This window comes from Stegastes partitus, unplaced genomic scaffold (assembly GCF_000690725.1).
Source record: "Stegastes partitus isolate 25-593 unplaced genomic scaffold, Stegastes_partitus-1.0.2 Scaffold315, whole genome shotgun sequence".
NCBI classification, from domain to species: Eukaryota; Metazoa; Chordata; class Actinopteri; family Pomacentridae; genus Stegastes; species Stegastes partitus.
The window spans coordinates 448,281-467,530 of NW_007578046.1; the positions used below are offsets into that span (position 1 = coordinate 448,281).

Genomic DNA, 19,250 nt, shown 5'->3' on the forward strand with positions numbered 1-19,250 from the left:
AGAAAATAATCAAACTGCAATTTTAAAGTACAAGAAAGAAAAAAAAAAGAAGAAGTTTTGTTAGGACACTTTGTTCATAGCTACTCACCCATGGTTACAATCAGATTTCGTCCATTTTTATATCTTGAGGAAAGCTTCGGTTTTTGTTTCTTACACTTCACTTGTCTCTTGCATGTAACATAAGTTATTGCATGTACCTGTAATATTACACTTCTGTGCAAATAAATGACTCCTCTGATTTAATGCAATTCTGGTTTGTTTTTACAAACATCTCAGCACCTATCCCCACACCCCTCCCAAAAAAAAAAAAGTTGAAAATACTAGCTGTGTTATCTGGTAATGTTGGGGAGTATTCGCCAACTCACATAACTAAATGCTGGAATATTTATTTTGCTTGTAAAAATGCACTTTTCATTTCTGCTTGAAGTCATTTTCACAGTAAAAAAAAAACTAACTGGACATTTCAGAAAACAGAAAACTACTAAAAATGAGATGAAAACAGTAGAAAAGTCAGTGTTTACCTCAGTCAAATGCTCCACTGCCTGTGCACCTGCATGCATGTGATTTTTTTTTTAGAAGTGATGCTACAAACCCTGAGCAGGATGAAAGCTCCCTTGCACACCCTCTCTCTGCATATATGGGATGAATGAAAGATAAATTCAGAGCTGGCAGTCCCATGCTGGATGAAGCTCCATGTCTGGTTTTCCTTTGCGCCTGTGATGCTGCTGAGCAGTGTAACCTATGGTACAGCTCCAGTGCACTAAATACACTTCATGCTATTCAACGTTGTCCTATTTATTCCAACAGCAAGAAATCTTAAAAACACTGTTTCGTCTTTTTTGGATACTCATCTAATTATTTTCCACTAAATATTGCTGCAACTTAACAACCATTTAAATTAGAATAAAATATGTTTCCATGTGAATTAACACAATAATGTAACATGCTTTTTTTTCTTCTTCCAGTGAAGCGGCCTATAAACTGTTTCAGTCTACTGGGAGAAGCTCTCGTTTAAGAGTATGTCTACACTGATTTCTTTATCTTAGCTATAAATGATTTGCAGAAACACACATTTACAATTTTACAAGTCATTAAATATTAAGCTGCACTTCTCACTTGTGTGAAGAAGTCCCAGAGTAGGAGCTGACCTTGGTGTGACCCCAGACAAATACACATCACATACACATATACATGGAATAAAACACATAAACTCGGTAGAATCTGCTTCACTAGAAATAAACTGTAATGTACAGGAGTGAAATTATCATCATTTTACTCCCTGAAACAAGAAAAACAAAATGCTGTAACTGCTGCATTCATTTAAAATATCCACTGATTCAGTTTTGTTGCACTTTTAACTTTAGCATGTCGTCTGCTGAAAGGTTCACGGGAACATTTAGTCTTGTCAGATGTCACTTCTGTTCCATTTTAGTTTCTTCAGGATCTTTCTTTCAAATATATGAACAGTTAATTTGCAAAGACAGATACCTCTATCTTTGTAGATTTTCAGAAAACATTTTTTTTGTTGTTTACTAAAAATAATATCAATCACACTGAGTGGACTTGACTCAGTAGAAATGACAAAAGTAGATATAACTTAAGTTTGATTGATATTGTCTCAGGTAGATGATAGAAAAGTAGGTTTTCTGGAGGTCTGTGAAGATGGAGTTGTCTGTTTTTGCAAATGAACTCTTCATATATACATATTTATCAGTCAGAAGGTTTCAGAAAGACCAGACATAACATTTCTATATCTTTAACTGACACAAGCATCTCAAAGGTTTGCAAATGTTGTTCAATAAGGGCCAGGTTAACTTGTAAAAAAAAAACTGGTTTCATTTTTTTTGAGTCCCTTCATGTGCACATCTAGTCCCAGAAGCCAAGCAGTGTTCCTGAGTGTTCCTGAAGTGGATTCACCTGGATCAATATCATTTTGATTAAACACAAATTTACTGAAGAATAAGTGTCACATCAACTAAAACATCACGAGCAACAAATCCGACATTTTGACACACATTTCATTAGATTTAAAAATAGAACAAGATCAGGTGCCACCGCAGGGTCCTTAACATCTCAGTCATGTGTCCACTTTGTAAGACACACAGGCCAAGATGGTGCAACAATTCTGATATTAATTTTGCCTGTTGGGTTCACATGCTGGTTTGATTAAAATTGGACAAAATAAATGTGAGAAAAAATGGTATCATGTTGCAAATTTGGTGAAGTTTGGTGAAATCTGACTGTATGTTTTTGTCCCGACACCCAATCTGATTGATTTAAAAGATGAAGTGAGGAGAAACAGACAAAATAGCCTTTAAGTCGCACATAATAGTGAGACATTGCCTGGTTTGGAACAGTTTGCTGTATACAGTCGTCCTCAAATGTATTCATACCCTCCCATTAAAGAAGAAAAAAAAGAACAGCTGTCACTGAAATAAATAAGTTAAAATTGACAAAAGTAATAATAAATAAAAATTGAATAAAAATCATGACATTGCTTTTGAATTGTGGTTCAACAGAAATATATATACTTTTTCTGTAACTCTCAGTCAGACTTCTGCACCTGTTGACAGGTATTTTGATTTTGGCCCACTGCTCATCAGCAAAGAGCTCGAATTTGTCTGGGCCAGTTTTTTTTTGTTGTTTTTTTTAAATTATTCTTTTCAACCACAATTCAAAAGCAATGTCTTATTTCACTAAATTATAATTTAGCAAATTTTTATTTATTATTACTTTTTCCAGTTTCTGGTTATTTGAGTGATTATTGTGAGTTTTGCCTTTTCTTTAATGGAAGGGTATGAATACATTTGACTGTATGTTGATCACAAAGGGTAAAGCAAGAATAGACGGTTTGGCTTTTCCTAAAGGTACTGAAAGTTATCTAAATAAAACCGGCACACTCCTCACTCCTCACTCCGAGAAACACCCAGCTGGGGGTGTGTGTGTGCGTCCTGCACGGGGCGTCGTGCGCTCTGAGAATCTCTGGGTCCGGAATCCGTTCCGGTTTTTCCGCCCTTCTCCCGGCCACCTTATCCGTAGCACTATGTGTTTCTGTGTGAGAGAAGCCGACTCTTGTTTACAGCAGCGATTCCACGGAGCAGCGGAGACCCACAGCCTGCTTTAACCGAGGGCGAACTGCAGGATTTCAGCCTCTGGATACACGCGCAACGGGAGTTTGATTATTTTTCGCTTTCTCTTGTGCGCGCGGATAAAAAGGCAAAACAAGAAAACACTCTTAAAGGGCAACTCCTTGGACATATTCTCCCTCCCACCCCAGCCGAGGTCGTCTAGCTTTGGAGAGCTGGAGACCCATTCTCTTGCGTGGCACAAGTCTGGTATTTTCTTTCAGCTGCAAATCCCGACTGACGGCAGAGATAAGTCCGAGCCGAGGAGCTGGAAAATTGCTTTTTTTTTTTTTTTCTAAAAAAAAAAAAAAAAAAAAAAAGGGACGACTTCTCGTTGCGAGGCAGAGCTGCTTGGTGGGGATCGAGAGCCTGTGCTGGCTGAATGGCATAAGCAAAAAAAGGTTTTTCATTCATTTTTCAACCTCGCAGCCACCACCCCTGTGGATCTGGACGTGTTTTCTGCCCCCACCCCACCTCCTCCTCCTCCTCCTCCTCGTACACAGTCATTCACACACGGGGGATTCTTGTGAGCGACACTGGCGTTAATTTATTACCGTGGTAAAGGCTACCAGTAATAACATTTGGCCTGATATATATGTATTTTTGTGTTGTTGCTGTTTTGAACCAGGCCTGATCGCACTGTGCGCGCACTGCTGTTTTCAAGAGATGGAGAATGAAGATGGGGATTACCATCATTTATCCAGTAAAATCACTGGCTTGTGTGCCATACCAGCCAACGTTAAAGTATCCTGTGACTGGCAAAAATAGCAGACTGTTTTAAGGATTGTTTTCCTCAAAGGATTTCCCTCTTCCAACCATTTTTACACCTTTTTATTTATATTTTTTTGGGGGGACGAGCAAACCCAGGTAGACGAGCCACCACGCATTTGCAGGCTACCGGAGAGTAGCCTTGTGGGCTACAGACACATTTATTATCATTTTTAAAAAAAACTTTTCTCCACCTGAAGGCTGTCTTTTTTAAAAGAAGGAGCTGATGTGTACAAGCTGATTATTTTATTTTCGTTTTGTCCCTGCTTTTTTTGTTTTTGTTGTTGTTGTTTTTTCTTTATTGTTTGGAGGGGAAAATTATGTTCAGGAACGTGAGATCAGAAACACCGATGGGTAGCCCGACCTTGTTTTGGGGTTTGATGCTGTCTGTCTCCGCTATCTGCATATGGTCCACAAATGGAGAGAGTAAGTATTTCTTTTATTTGCTTCAAATTTATTTCTTAAACAAGGGAAGGCCTTTTTTTTCAACCCCCCCAAAAAACAGGAATATTTTGCCAACTGGTGGGAGATATGCGCAAAAACGCATCGGTTTTCTTATTTACAAAACAACCAGGTTTATTTCTTGTTATATTCGGACTTAAAGAGACTGAATGCGTCAAACCCGGTGAGCTTGCAGCGCATGTTACTTATATATTAGCTGAGGAGGACCATGTGGTACAGCTGCCGTCAGTATGGGTGAACACAATTACCCAAAAATAGTCGCCGCTGCGCGTAAAAATCATCTTATCCGATGAAAGCGTCACGTTCGTTTCGAAACGAGGTAACATTCTGAGCACACGCCGGCGTAAATTTTGACCCGAGGCATCCAGAAAGCAGAGGATGAATCCAGGGAGCAGGGCTGAAGGTTACTACGACCATGTGGCCATTTTGCATTTCGTAGTGTGGCGTCGCTGCGCATGAACAGCCAAAAATCAGGCGATCCTTTGCTTCTCGAAATCCCATGCAGTCACAGAAAGCACACACAGGGCGGTTGAATAAACGGTTCTAATTATAAATAGTCACGATGGTGAGAAAATGAATACATTGTCGGACACATGGCAGTAATCTGATTACATCTGTGCAGTGACAAGCCTTAAAAATCCAGGAGCACCTGAGTCAAGCTTGTTTCCATTCCAGCCTTCACACCTTGATCTTTTCACACTGATTAAATACAAGACACGATTGAAGGCACTCAAGTGGGTGAAATATCTATAAATGCTCCACTTTTATCTGCACAAAGTTTAAAAAAAAAATACCGAATAACACGAGCAGAATATTTTTTTTTCATTTTTTCATTTTTATTTTTTTCAGCCAGGCTTTTTCTTTGAATGTTTTATTGTAGGAAATAAAAAGAGAAACAGCTTCTGGTGAAATTGTGTTCTAAAAGTCGCTTTTCAAAGTAAATGAAATGTAGTGTAACTATGCAGAATGTCTCAACCTCCTGGCCACTGATTTCAAAGTTTTGTTTCATGCTTTCAAAATTTTTTCAAAAGGCTCATAAATTTCATCAGCTCTAATCTTATCTAATGCACTGGGAGCTGCCAGAGTCAAGGCTGCTTTTTATTTTTTTGATTTTTTATGCCAGTGCTAAAATAGAACAGCTGATCAATGAGAGTCAATGAGGGTTGCCCTCTCTATTCATTGGCAATGATACAGTATATATAAGGTCAGTATGTGACTGATTGTTGCTGATGTGTCGGCTTTTCTGTGACAGCTCTCTAAATACGCTTTTGGCTAAAGAAAAAAAAACACCTTATCCATCTTGCAAAAACTTCCAGCCAACACCAGCTGGATTCTACAGATGATTTAGCAATTCCTTCTTTTTTTATTTTTTTGTCTGTGAGCTAAATATTTAGCAGAGTGAAAGAAATGTGACATGTTACATTAAGTTTTCTCTTATAAACAGGGCTGAGGAATGAGGTCTGGTTTATGCCGTTTCTGTCAATAACCATAAATTTAGACTGGACTTTCACTGTACACTTGCTGGTACACTTGTGAAATGTGATGCATTCCAATACAGCAACCTCTGCTGTAAACTCTGCTTTGTTGTCAGGTCTTGTTGTCCAAAAGGTGTTGATTCTAGTCACTGTTTATTATTGAGGTCATGGTGGGTGAAGGTGGTGAAATGGACTGCGTTACATTTAAAAGTGTTTCTAACATCTTGTCCCTGTCGTACATGCAAATGGGGTTAATATTAGGAACACTTTTAAATCTAATACAATCCACTTTACCACCACCTCTATGTCCTATGACCTCAGCATAAACATGAAGTACAATCATAACCCCGTTGACAACAAAAACTCAACATGAAAAAGCTTCTTAAAAGTAGAATTTCTGTTGTATTGTATTGCATATAATGCCTTAGAGTTCACAAAAGGGGCCTAATGTTAAAGTAGATGTCAAAGTGAGTAATCATTTTTCTGAAGTATTGGATATTTCCTCTATTAATTTGCCAGAAGTTGCTCTTTTTGCCCGTTTCCCAGCTCTCCAGGTGCATCTTTTCACCTTGAGCCAAGAGACTGTTGCTCGTGTGTGTCTGCGATGTTGTGGCTTGACTTGAGTGTGTTTGGCAGCTACGTCGCAGTCGTTTTACTAATTCACTTGTTTCCTGAGTGGATGTGTCGGAGACGTCTTGACATGGGAAGGAGACATGTAGACTGACCTCCATTAGCATTCAAATAGATTAAAAAAAAAAAAACTTAATTCAGTCCTATTGAGCAGTGGTCCGACCACAGCCCTGCTTCTTTGAACCCCTCTGAGCTCAGCGAGAGACCCGTGAACGCAGCTGGAGGCTGGGAGACAAGTAGCTGCCCTCAGATCTTGATGCTCTGTGGTGTATAATACATCAGGCCTCCCAGAACAAAGAACTCTGTGACACAAGACTGCAGAGAATATCAAGATAAGTACCCAGTTTATCACTTGTGGATGATGTTTACTTCACAGGGCTGCAGAGGGGGTCAGAATTTCCAGCTCCTATCATCACTTAGTGGAAAATCCCAGATATTCAAGAGCTCCATTAGGGGTTGAAAACTTTCTTTGCTCTGTTCGTTTTGATTATCTGTCCACACCAATAAAATGTAATTAAGATCTCTTTTAACTCTCACCACAGTAAACTTTCCATGCCATGGCTTCCAAGTATGCAGCAAACAAGTCTCTAAAAGCGAGCGAGAGAGAGAGAGAGAGAGGGAAATGGAGACTTGGTGTTTGGAAATAGATTGTGCAAAAATACACTTGCAAGAGAAACAGACTTGGTTTTGTTGATTTGGAATAGTAGTGAGTTTGTGACCAGTTTTATTGGCTTTTTGCTGTTTCGCACGCAGTGGTCTCCTCCCGTATAGACTGATGCGCTTAACTTCGTCACTTGGCACCGCTACTATTGGAGTTATAAATAGATGTGTCACCAGCAACATTGGCGCAGGGGTTGTATGAGTACAGGCACCCTCTGTCCTGTTCATGAGGGCACTCCGGTGTTCCTGTTCAGTTATTTATGAAAGGACATGTTGCTTCGGAAAAACCTGAATGGCGGAATAAATAATCAAACGTCAGTGAGCATTGTGTTTGACAGGCGCCCCCCCCCTTCTCCCAGCTTCCCCTTTGGAGTGGGGCATATTGCAGCTCAGCTCTCCATGTCATGATGGGGTAAGTGGCTCAGATATGAGTGCTGTCACTTTACTCCAAGGTGGCCCACTCTGCCTCGTGACTGGGGCTCCACGGTCACATATCAGCCTCCGCCGTGCATCCCCTTCCCCCCCCATCCTCTGACCAGGCTGGATGCAGGAATGCTTTGTCACACACACACACCCCCCCTCACCCTAGTGAAAAAGTGTGTCAAGTGTTCACGACCCTATGCTGTGTGTGTGAGTGTTTTTTGTGTTGAGTTTATTGTGCAGCTTTTCTGTGTGTGTGTGTACCGCAGCAGGACTCGGCGTGACAGCCTGAGTCAGTGGCATGCCCCTGAGTAAGGATGTGAAAGTGTGTCACTGGGCTAGTTTGCGAGAGCGCAGTCGAATTGCTGTCCTACAGCTCCTCCAGGCTGCCAGCTGAGGTTTACAATGCTTAATTAAACGCTTTATTTCAAGTGGCACGTCATTGGATTTGCTCAAATGCAGTCTCTGGCCAACCGCACATACATCATCATTGGCTGCCGGTTTAATGGCCCGTGGAGTATTGTACAATTTGTGAGATGATTGCAAATGTTAACTCTTCTAATGGATGGCGCTCGCTATATCAGTTGAAAGCTGCTCGTCAGAGTCCACCCATGAAGAATCCGTCGGCCAAACAATTATTCCCGCCGGTTGTTTCCAGGATCTCAGCACGAAATCTTCTTTTTATTGTTTCGTGATCATCATTTTAGTCATTATTTGGTCGTATGTGATTGTTGAGAGAAGGCAGCAGATATGGTTTTATTCTGAAATTCCTTCATTTGATATTTCCTTTGTTTGTGTTTGATTACTTTCTATTCTTGTATAGATTTCATTTCTTGACACATACAGTCTGTCAGAGAGGTCACAGAGGGTTTGGAAGTTGAGTTCACTTCCAAAAAGGATTTTACGCTTTAACGTTACAAATAAAAGTCAAGAAGTCGTCACTGCCTGCATTAAAACAAAGCCCTCCTCTTGTAGTTTTCTCATCTTTTAACTTCCCCGTAGGCTTCCAGTCATTAATCCATAATCAAACGAATTATGCGATTAAAAAGCAGCTCACTGAAAAGCCATATTGCCACTATCAAGAATGATCCCAGTGTGCATGTAAACAGAGTCTGTTACCTCCGGCCCTCTTCCCTCATTTTGGATGAAGGGGGGGGAGGAGGAGTCCTTGTGTGAGACTTGTTATGATGGCGAGTGTAGTGTTACTGTTTGGGGTTTTGGTGATATCTGAGCCACTGTGTTTGAAGGTCCACTGAGTGGAAGTGGCCCACCAGATCGCTGGTCAGATGACTTCCAGTATGCTGCGGATTAGAGCCAGTTGATGTGGCAGGTGCGGGGGGATATGACCGCACGGTGACCAGCTCCCTCGCCGTTTGAGCCAGAGCTGGGGTTGTAAGAGGAAGATTTTGATACTAATGCTGCTTAAGACGCTTGAGAAGTTATATCATTCACGAACATGACACGTGTATTCAGCTCTTTGTCTTTTGTTGAACAGTTAATTCTTTACTGCTTTGTAACCAGATTTGTTGCCCATAAACTGTAAAAAACAAAAAGAAAAGTAAAATCCTGTTAAATAATTATCACTTCTCAGCAATCAATCGGTGACACTTTAACAGTCTCCTTTGGACGAGATGCATGTTTTCATACGACATCCTAATTAGCCTTGGTCATCTTAAGCGTGTGTTTTGGAGCTGCCTCAGTGTTGCAACATGCAACTCAAGTCAGCATGATATGAGCATGGTCATATATTCTACTGTTTGGCTATTAGCATGCTCATTCCTAACTGTATATACTTCCTACTGGCTCCTTTTGTAAATATATTTATTGTTGTATTTTGCACCACTGGAGTTGACTTTTTTAATTTCGTTGGACCCTTGTGTATGACGACAACATAGTGACATATGATGTCAATATGGCGAGGTGCATGGACGCCCCTTCAGGAGGCAGCGACAGTGAACGTTTAGTGCAGGGGTGTCCAATCCTGGTCCTCGAGGGCCACCGTCCTGCATGTTTTAGATGTTTCCCTCTTCCGCCACACCTGATTCAAATGACCAGGATCGTTATCAGGCTTCTGCAGAGCTTGATGATCATTTGAATCAGGTGTGTTGGAAGAAGGGAAACATCTACAACATGCAGGACTGTGGCCCTCGAGGACCAGGATTGGACACCCGTGGTTTAGTGTCTTATCCCGGACGTGCATTCTGCAAAACTTGCTGGTTGAATAATCCTGAAGAAACGCTCTCTCATCTTGCCTGTGTAAGTACAGCAAAATGACAATGAACTTGATTTGATTTGATAAAAAGCATTCTATTCTATTCTTCTATTCTAAATTAATTGCTGCAAGAAGTTTGCGCACGACAGATCACGTCATTTCTCTCGTATGACGTGGCTCAAATGTGAAGTTTTCTTGTTTTACATCATTTTTATGCATCAGTACTTTGACGCACAGCAACATTAACAACTCTTACAAGAGTTTTATGACCCCAAATATCCTCAAACTAGCAAACGGTGGACAAACACTGCCCTCAAGCTAAGCGCGGGGCGGGAGAGAGGAATCTTCCCTAATAACCTTCCTGCAGTTTACAGCTGGATGTCTGGTGAAGGATCCAGTTAAGTGCTTTCCCAGAATGCTCAGTTTGCGGCCTTTTGATAAACAGCGCGACATGTGGTCCAGATTTCAATCTCGCGTGTCTGTCAGCCAAAGACTGAGATGATGTTTGTTTGCATGTAGGTTTGCGCTCACTGGATGCGAATCAGATTTCATCGCGATGTGGAGATAAACAGTGACCGTTAGCCTCGGCTCGATTTGACGGACTTAGGCGGGGGTCGTGTTTGCGCTTGTGCTTGTGCAGGTGCGTGTGTTTGTGTGATGACATTTCCACGGAGAGGCCGGGGCAAGGTTTATCAATCATAAACATGAGCCGATGGATCCCATTACGCCGCCGAGATATGTGTGTTTACTCAGCAGTGTGAAGAGCAAAGACACACAAGGGAGGCAGAGACAGACACATGTACGCTGGATTATCACTCTGGTGTGGACGCCGGTGCTGAAATATATCTTGTTTATGTAAGAATGAATAAAGGATTTGGTAATCTAAATCTTATTTAAGCATTGTTGTTGCCTTCACAACAAATGGATTGACTGGCAAGAATCGGGAGAAGCCTGGAGGCTTAGTTTCAGGCAACATCCTTCTCAGTCTTTTTGCAAGGAAATGATTGGAATTCCTGGTACTTAACATGCCTAATGAGTAGAACAAGAAAATCACAAAGAGGAGGTTTGTGTCATTCCTTTCTTTTTATTCTCCTTCCTTTCCCAGCGTTTTTTTTTTTTTTTTTTGGACCGTAAATCAATTTCAGACATTCAGGAAGAGCCGCTTGGCATTTACGACGCCCAGAAATACATTTAATGCAGAGCAGTTTTGTGTTTGTCACGCTTTTACACCAGGATGGCCTCCGATAGCTGCGTCTGGCAGAAATTTTTATCTTCCCCTGGCCAGATGCCCCTTCCTCCTCCTCCTCCTTCCCTCCAACCCCTCCCCTGATTTTATTAATGCCCTCATCAGGAAGTGGGGCCTAGAGTTTCTCTTTACTAACAAACAAATTAGTCTTTGTATTTGAGTGGCTCCACCCCTCCTCCCTCTCTCTCCGGCTGCTCGAGAAGCTGGAAGAAAATTCTCAATGAAACAAAGAAGACATGCAGCTCGATGGCTCACAAGTGGAGCCCAGGGGCATTGGTGTTGATTGGAGAAAGCAAATACTATTTTCTACTGGAGTAATTGTTTCCGTTCTAAATTTGGAGAAGTGAGACACCCTGACAGGAGCAAATATAGCCCATTCATCCCCATAAACAATGCGGCCTCTATTTTTGGCAGAATAGCTCCAACAAAGCACATCAAACATGGCTTATTTTGTCAGCGCTGAAGTGGAGTTAATTTCCTCGCAGAGAGAGCGCGCACACACACATCCTCCGGTCGAGTGCACGGCGCAGAGAGGTGTTCTTTTGCGCCGTTTTCTACGACCGTTCTCCCCCGTTTGAGAAAGACATTCTTGTGGCACGCTGTTTATTTTGGGACAAGAAAGAGTTTAGCTCTCCGCTTCATCCCCTCGCTGTGATTAGACAATGTTTTGACAAGGATCAAACGCTGTTATTGAAAACACGTCTGTTTGTCTCATTGGACAGGCGCTGTGACAATGTCGCTCACTGTGACGGCGTCCTAAGCCTCTCTAAGAACATAACAGGTTTAACCAAGGAGCTCATATGTCAGGGCATTTCCTGTGCTGATTGTTGAACCTTCTTTTAGACAGTTTAGAATAATGTGCAACCTGTTCGCCGCCGTACGTCCCAGTTCTCTAATTGTATAAATCATTTATTGTTTCATGAATATTTAAAGATGCAGTTTACAGGACGGAGAACGTTTCAGCTTCAGGTGATTTTTTTTTTTTTTTTACCCGCTGCTGTTGTTTGTGGAAAAGATTGTGGAGCACCTCAAGTCATTTGTAAAAACAGAAATTTTCATTTAAAGTCATTTTGCTAAAATTAGTTACTCAGTGGAATTAAAAAAATAAAAATAAATGTAGCGAAAACTGAAATAGGGCAGCTGACAAAAACTCTAAATGAGCATTTGAAACAGCTAAAAGTAAGAGAAAAATATTTCAAATGGATAATTAATTGTTTTGAAGCAATTATTGAAGGATAAAATAATAATAAAAAAACTTAAAAGGATTCAAGATTCAAGGATTCAAGGCCTTCATTGGTCACAAACACAGTTATACATGAAATGTGTTGTGTACCTGTTCCACACGGAAACAAGAATAAAAAGATGAATAAGAATAAAGAATAAAACACATAAGAAAGAAGTATATATGTAAGAGTATATGTACATAGAGCGAGAGAGAGAAATAAAAAAAAAAAAGCAAAAATAAATAAATTGAAACAGTGCAAGAGGAGATACAATCAATAAAGAAAATAGTAATATTATATACATGTATATATACAAAGTGCAAAGTGACCGGCTGGATTGTTATTAAGTCTGTTGTTTCAGGTTCAATAGTTAAATAGTTAAGTGTAATAAATACAAAGTTAACCCTCCTATTCCCTTCAAATTTACTGACAACTTTTATCTTTGGGTTAAATTTGACACCAGCAATTTAAACCTCCAGAAAATATCACAATTAAAATTGTTACCCAAGTTTATGTGTAAATAGCCCTTTAAATAAAACTGAAAATGACTTATTTAGGGATGGTAAACATTGAATGGGGTCAAATTGACCCCAAAGATGATAGGAGAGTAAAAAAAGAGGCTAAAAGTAGTGAATGTATTGTTAAAATAGTTCAGTTTAATCCAGCATTATTCATCTCAAGGGAAGGCCTTACAGTATCACATTATAGAGCTCGCTCCTTACCAACAGTGGGAAGAAAAATCTCTCCTTTAGCAGCAAAAACAGAACCAGGCTTAGGTATGGAGTGGACATCTGCCTCGACCTGCCGGGGTCAGTTGCGTAAAGGACAAATGGTTTAAACAGGTGGATAAAAGTACATTTAAAGTGAGACTGTACACTTTTCCTGCGCAACAGGAGCGCTGTCTGCAACCAAAGGGGTTAATTACAGGATCCTGCTGCATAAAACAATAAGTCTAGTTTACTTTGTAGCGTTCAACCTCCCAGTATTTGAATACTGAATGGCAGCTGCAAATAGCAACACCAGAAAAATTCCAGCACCAAGCTGCAACTTCAGTGGAATGCATAGTAGAGGCCGATGTTAGAAATTACTGGTCAGATGCCATCTCTAAGTCTGTTCGGAAACCCAGCTTTTTTTTTTTTTTATAACTTTGCGTCCTTCCACCGTGTCATTGAGGGGACCAGGAGTTAGCATTGTCTTGCCGTCGCAGTTTGTTGCTCCCCATTTCTGCCCCCGTTGGACCCTCTTTCCTCCTGACTCGTGCTGCTTTTCTTCAGTGTTTTTATGTTTTATGATGGCTGGCTCGCAAATGCTTTGGAACATAAATTCTTGCTGCATTTTTTTTTTTCACCGTATGAATAAGAATTTATGTTTTAACTCACATAGTGTTTTTTAGGACACCCTGGTAGCTCAGTGGAGAGCGCACACTATACAGTAAGGCTCCCACATTGGCCTCTGTTCAAACCCTCTCTCCCCCCCTTTCCTGTCTCTCCTCAGATGCCCCTATAACAAAAAGAAAAAAGACAGAAGCCCAAAAATAATCTTTAAAAAAAAAAAACGTGACATAGTTTCACTTGATGTTGTAGTTTATAGGCGCAATTAGAGAGAGAGTTGATTATCATCAATAATAAATGCCGTCTTTGTTGTTAATGTTTTTTGCGTGTGGTGTCAGAGGACGCTCCAGGCACTCTGGTTTCAAGTGTTGTTTTCCGAGCACAGAGAAATGGCTTATTTAAATGCTGGGGTTATCTGAGGTGACGGACGAACCATTTTTAACAGATAAACACAGGGTTTGTTTCAGATATAGAGGAGCAATATGTTAACTTGCACATGTGTTCACCTCAGCTGGCCCTTATGAGAGTCTCCCTCCCTTGTTACAATAAAAACAGCCTCCCTGAGTGAACACTGGGAACAAATTAACTTGTTTCATATAGTGGAGAAACTTGGTGTCCTAGTAATGCACCCAGTGTATTTTTTTTCCCTCCGCTCTGTGTTATTTGTATGTATGATACACTGCCAGCAAAGTACCAGCCTCACCATCTCGACTAAGGATTATATGCCTCAGGAAGATTATTATAATTAAAATCTTTCGGTAAAAGTAATCCACATGCTAATCTATGCTGCATTCCCCCACAAAACACTCCTGCTACATTCATTTCCGAAACAAATACAAAACTGTCTCCATTGTCAATGCTTTTTGGCTTTTCTTGATTAAAAGAAGGACAATGCGTCTTCATGTGTCGTCTCTCTCTGTGTGTGTCTTCCAGTCTGTGGCCCGAGCTTCGACATCCGAAATGACATCAGTGAATTCAAGCGGCTCGAGAACTGCACGGTGGTGGAGGGCTACCTGCAGATCCTCCTCATCAACGACAAGACCAACAGCATCCACCAGGAGGTCTTCCGCTCGCTCAGCTTCCCAAAGCTGACCGTCATCACCGACTACCTGCTGCTGTTTCGCGTCTCAGGCCTGGACAGCCTCAGCATGCTCTTCCCCAACCTGAGCGTCATCCGCGGGCGCAACCTCTTCTACAACTACGCCCTGGTGATCTACGAGATGACCAGCCTGAAGGACATCGGCCTGTACAACCTGAGGAACGTCACCCGAGGAGCCATGCGGATTGAAAAGAACCCCGAGCTCTGCTACCTGGACTCGGTTGACTGGTCTCTTATTATGAATGCTCAGTTTAACAACGTTATCAATGGGAACAAAAAGGCGAAGGAGTGCGACAATGTCTGCCCGGGCATCATGGAGGATAACCCACTTTGTCAGAGGACGTCCATCAATAACAAGTCCGACTATCGCTGCTGGACCTCCACCCAGTGCCAGAAAGGTAACTTGAATTCTCTGGTGGTTGCTAAATTAATTTTAATTACGGCAGCGTTTGTGCGATAGTTTGCAGATGTGGCTTTGATCTCGCTCGGCGGTTTCCAGTCTCACAAACATTCAGGAAAATTGTGCGTTTCTTCACCAGCGAACAAATCCCATGAATCTACGCGGTGTTTTTCCTTCATTTCCGTCAGGCAGCAGGATTGTCCATGGGCCAGTGCAAACATTTCCTCTCTGTTCATTATAGAGACCTTGTCTTAAGATCAGGCTATTTGTGGAGTGAAGGATGGCTGCAATATAGAGCACCAGGTATTAGAAAGGTATACTCAGTTGAGGTTAACGTTGCTCTGCCAAGAAATGAGGTAGTCTACCTGTCTGGACCATGTCAGCTAAATATTTGCCTGAGGGACATTTTGCAATTTATGAAAAGGGGTATATTGAAGAATCTGGGGGAGGGTCATCCTTGTTTAACTTTGGCCCAGCGGTAGGGTCATGCATTTTTTAAAACAGTTCAAGGCAGGGTCATATCATTTATATCTGTGTACATATTAAATTTTAAATTCCTTTCAGCCTGCAGGTTTCAATTAATCCATTTAAGTGTTGATGCTTGTTTTCAATTTGCCTCAGACACTCGTTCGGCACTTAAGGTGAATTTAGCACCTTGTGGCGACGTCGCATATCTTCGCTTGTCCTTTTCACAGATTCCAGAGTGTGAGACAGCTTGTGCTTTCAGATCAGAAATTGGGACGGTGAGATCAGCTGTCTCATGCCTCTCGTGGCAGTTCAAGCCTTAATAATATTCACCTGCAGCATGTTTTGACACAGGCAGGCTCCTGGTTGAAATGTTACATCACTTTCTGGCACATTCCAGCCATTCTTCTTTTGGTTTCACGTAAAGTTTCTCACCTGCGTTGCTATTCGTGCAGCTATGCTGACAATCTCAAGCTTTTAAGTTTTCACCTGAGGCCATCCGTGAGTTGTTTTCAGGTTCGCTTCCACATTGCAGAGGTCAGGGTCACGAAAGGTTTGTTCAAGCTTACAGTCAGGGTTATTTACTTTTCAAACACTAAAAACACACACTAGAATAGTTAACATACATTAATGCTGCTTTAATTTTGCAGCACATCTTTATGAAAAAACATCACAAATGTGTAGAAATTGTGAGAAACATATGAGTTTTCATCATTTCCTTCTTTGCTTTCATAGTCAGCAGATTTAGATTGTGGGTGTCAGTGAATTAGGGATATCAGTGTCTGTTTGAAATCGTGTATAATATCCCTGTATCTATTTTTTACATAATCTGTCTACAGTGTGACTATCGAGGGACTCTTTTATTTCCCTGTTTCTGCACTAGAACTCACAGACTCACAGGTATTCTTTGTGCCATTTTCTGTGTCCTCTCATCTGTGCGAAATAATGGTGGGAAAATGTTCCTCCAGACCTTTTTTTTTTTTTTATTGAAGACCTGTGTGCAGCTCCCATGCTCGGTTTGGAGTCTCAAACACCACCCTCCTTCACCCCCCCCCCAGGGACCCTCAGAACAAATAGTGGAAATCAAGCCTGCGCATTTTCCCCAGTGACCACGTCTGTCTCTGTAGAAAAGATGCTGTGTTTATTGTTAGCGTCTCTGTCTGTTCTCGGATGCAGTGACCTGCTGGAGCTTGGTACATGCCTAATTGGCAATATCGATCAAATATGTTGTGATTTTATAGGAATGTCTTTGCTGGAAAAAAGCAAAGCAAAAGTTCCAAAATGCACATCATTACAAAAAGCTAAATTGTGAGAAACGCAATCACCTGCGATGTCTGTTTAGTCGTGTCTGTTCTTCCCACACTGGATGCCGTGCGGTGTTTTGTGGCGAAACCCTCTGTTGTTCTCACACAGCGGACTTGAAAGGCGGAACAGGAGTATTGTTTGAACCAGTTCACTTCTCTCAGAGGCCCAGGCCGAGGTCAGGGTAAATGCATTCATCTAGAGGGCCTTGAGGTCTCAAGGCTGCAGATAAAGGCTTCAGTGAGCTTCTCGGTGGTTTAAAAAAAAAAGGGAGAGAGAGGAGTTACTGAAGCAATAATAGGACAGAATGAAGCCAGAGCAGGTTGGGGATGTCTTTTAATATTCTAGGCTATATGCCTGTCTTTGTTTTTTTTTTTTAAAGCTTGATGTGTCTGCTTCTCTTCTTCCTGCTTAAGATTCCTCTCTCCTCCCTCCACCCCTCTGCATAATTGCCTTGTTTTTCTCCAGTACAGATGTTCCTTCAAGGGCATGCAGTGGTTTTCTAGTCAATACGGCCTGGTCTCCTCTTTAATTACCCTACATGAGGAGGGAGTGCTGTCTGCCTAGCACACTACTTTAGCCTCTGGGCCTTCTAGTGCTTTGCAACAAAAAAAAAAAAACTTCTCTCTCCGCATGTTTGTCCACTCATCAGATACTGTTTTCCACAACAGTTTTGGGTGTATCAGGTCAGGCTTCTGAGAAGAGAATGTTAATATGATGCCGGACGGAGTGAGCCAGGTTAATGCTCCACTTGCGGCTGGATGGAAGAGAGTGGGAGTGACTGTGTGAGGAAGTGCAGATTGGAGCAGAGGTTCTGGGTGCTTTTTAGTGGCAGGCAGTGATGCGTAGAGAGGCCCTTACTGAGAAGCCGTATGCAGGAGGAGGGGCACCGAGGGGAAATGTCAGACAAATGTCAAGTATACAAGCTCAACAGCGAGCGCTTGCTGAAGGGCAGCGCTCAGAGTGTTGAAAAAAGGGCCCGTCCCTCCCCTTGTTTTTCGTTCCTCCTCCTCCTCCTCCTTTAAACCCCCCCATGCTTTCCTCGTATACCCTCCCTGCCTTCCCCCTCTCCGTACACGCTGTCTGTTCATTTCTTCCTCACCGGCGTTCTCCACTTCACTTAGCCTCAGCCTCATCCCTGATTGTCCTTGTCAGTTGTTCTGCTGGTGTTTCCTCTTCTATTTTCACCTCACTCCTTTCTGCAGGGCTGTTAACAGCTCCGGCTGTCAGATATCTCTCCACTGTTTACTTGTTGGGAGGCATTCTCTCGCTCACACAGTGGTCACAACCGACCGGCTTGTTTGGCCGGACTCTGGATCCGCTGACATTACACGCCGTTTGCTTTGAGTTATGGGGGATCCCGTGACTAAAAGGTGTCGGGTCTGGTTCAGATCGCCTCCTCAGGTCTCTGTGTTTGCTTCAGACAGGTCTGCCCTCTGCTGCTGGACCCGAGCCAGAGCCAGATAGACATGAGGTTGTTACAATTAGGCAGATGAGCAGGAAGCATGCTGCTCTATCCGTACCCAGTCTCAGGGCAGGTTAGTCTTCATAGCTCCACAGGGAGGCACACACTCTCTTACTTGCCGGGTCGCACATAGCTCACATGTCTTCTTTACGTGATAGAATATTAACTTATGGTATGCTCAGCCTCGCACGCACTCTGGTCTAGTTTCTCAACCTTTAGCTCCTTATCCTGTCTGAATTGAGGGAACATCATGTCCGCAATGTTTTATTTAGATATTGCTAGATACATGTCGTAAGTCAACTGATCCCAAATGTGTACATGCCGAAACTGCAGCTGCTTTTTTAAACAAGCAAGGCGGCGATGTCATCGGGTTTGAACGTTGCGTGGTGTGAGTTTTCGGGCCTGAGTTTTAAGGTGAAGTGCAGGAAGGAAAGTTAAACACAAAGAGATCTGCTGTCCTGTTATGCCACAGACAGTCTTTGCTCTGTGTGTCCTTGTACTGAACCCAGACGAAACTCAGCAGAGCGAAAGCATTTTGGAGCCCTGGCAGTTGGGAGAGCTCTCCACCAGCCTGGGAACATTTTATAATATGTTTACTCCCTCTTTGCCAAAGACATACTTGATATCTGTGGTCTGAGTGCTCCGACCTGAGCCCACTTCGCAGCAGGGGGAAGCTGTTTTATTTAGACAATGCAACCGTAGGGTAAGCAAGTTCAGTGAGAACGCAACTCCAGGTCTCTTGATTTCTGCTTAAGATGTGCATATTTTAAAAAATGTCACAAGCAAATGAAGTCATTTAACAATGAGGCAAGAAAAAAAACAACTGGTTACTTTTGCTTTTTAAAAACAATACTAAGAAAAATACACAAAATCACACAAAGGTTTTAAAGCAGTGTGGTTTAAATTTTCATTGTGGTTGTTTTCCTGCCTCTCTATGCTCATTTATTTAATCAACGAGTATTGACAA

At 42.0% G+C, this 19,250-nt stretch overlaps 1 protein-coding gene across 1 annotated transcript in view; it reads left to right on the forward strand.

Moving 5' to 3' along the window:
- The first annotated feature begins 4,126 nt into the window (after positions 1-4,126).
- Positions 4,127-19,250, forward strand: part of LOC103358513 (insulin-like growth factor 1 receptor) — a 75,321-nt gene continuing 60,197 nt past the window's right edge. The window contains exons 1-2 of the mRNA XM_008283512.1: positions 4,127-4,319; positions 14,486-15,049. Of these exons, the coding sequence (XP_008281734.1) occupies positions 4,214-4,319; positions 14,486-15,049 (670 nt within the window). The 5' untranslated portion in view covers positions 4,127-4,213. The remainder of the gene's footprint in view (positions 4,320-14,485; positions 15,050-19,250) is intronic.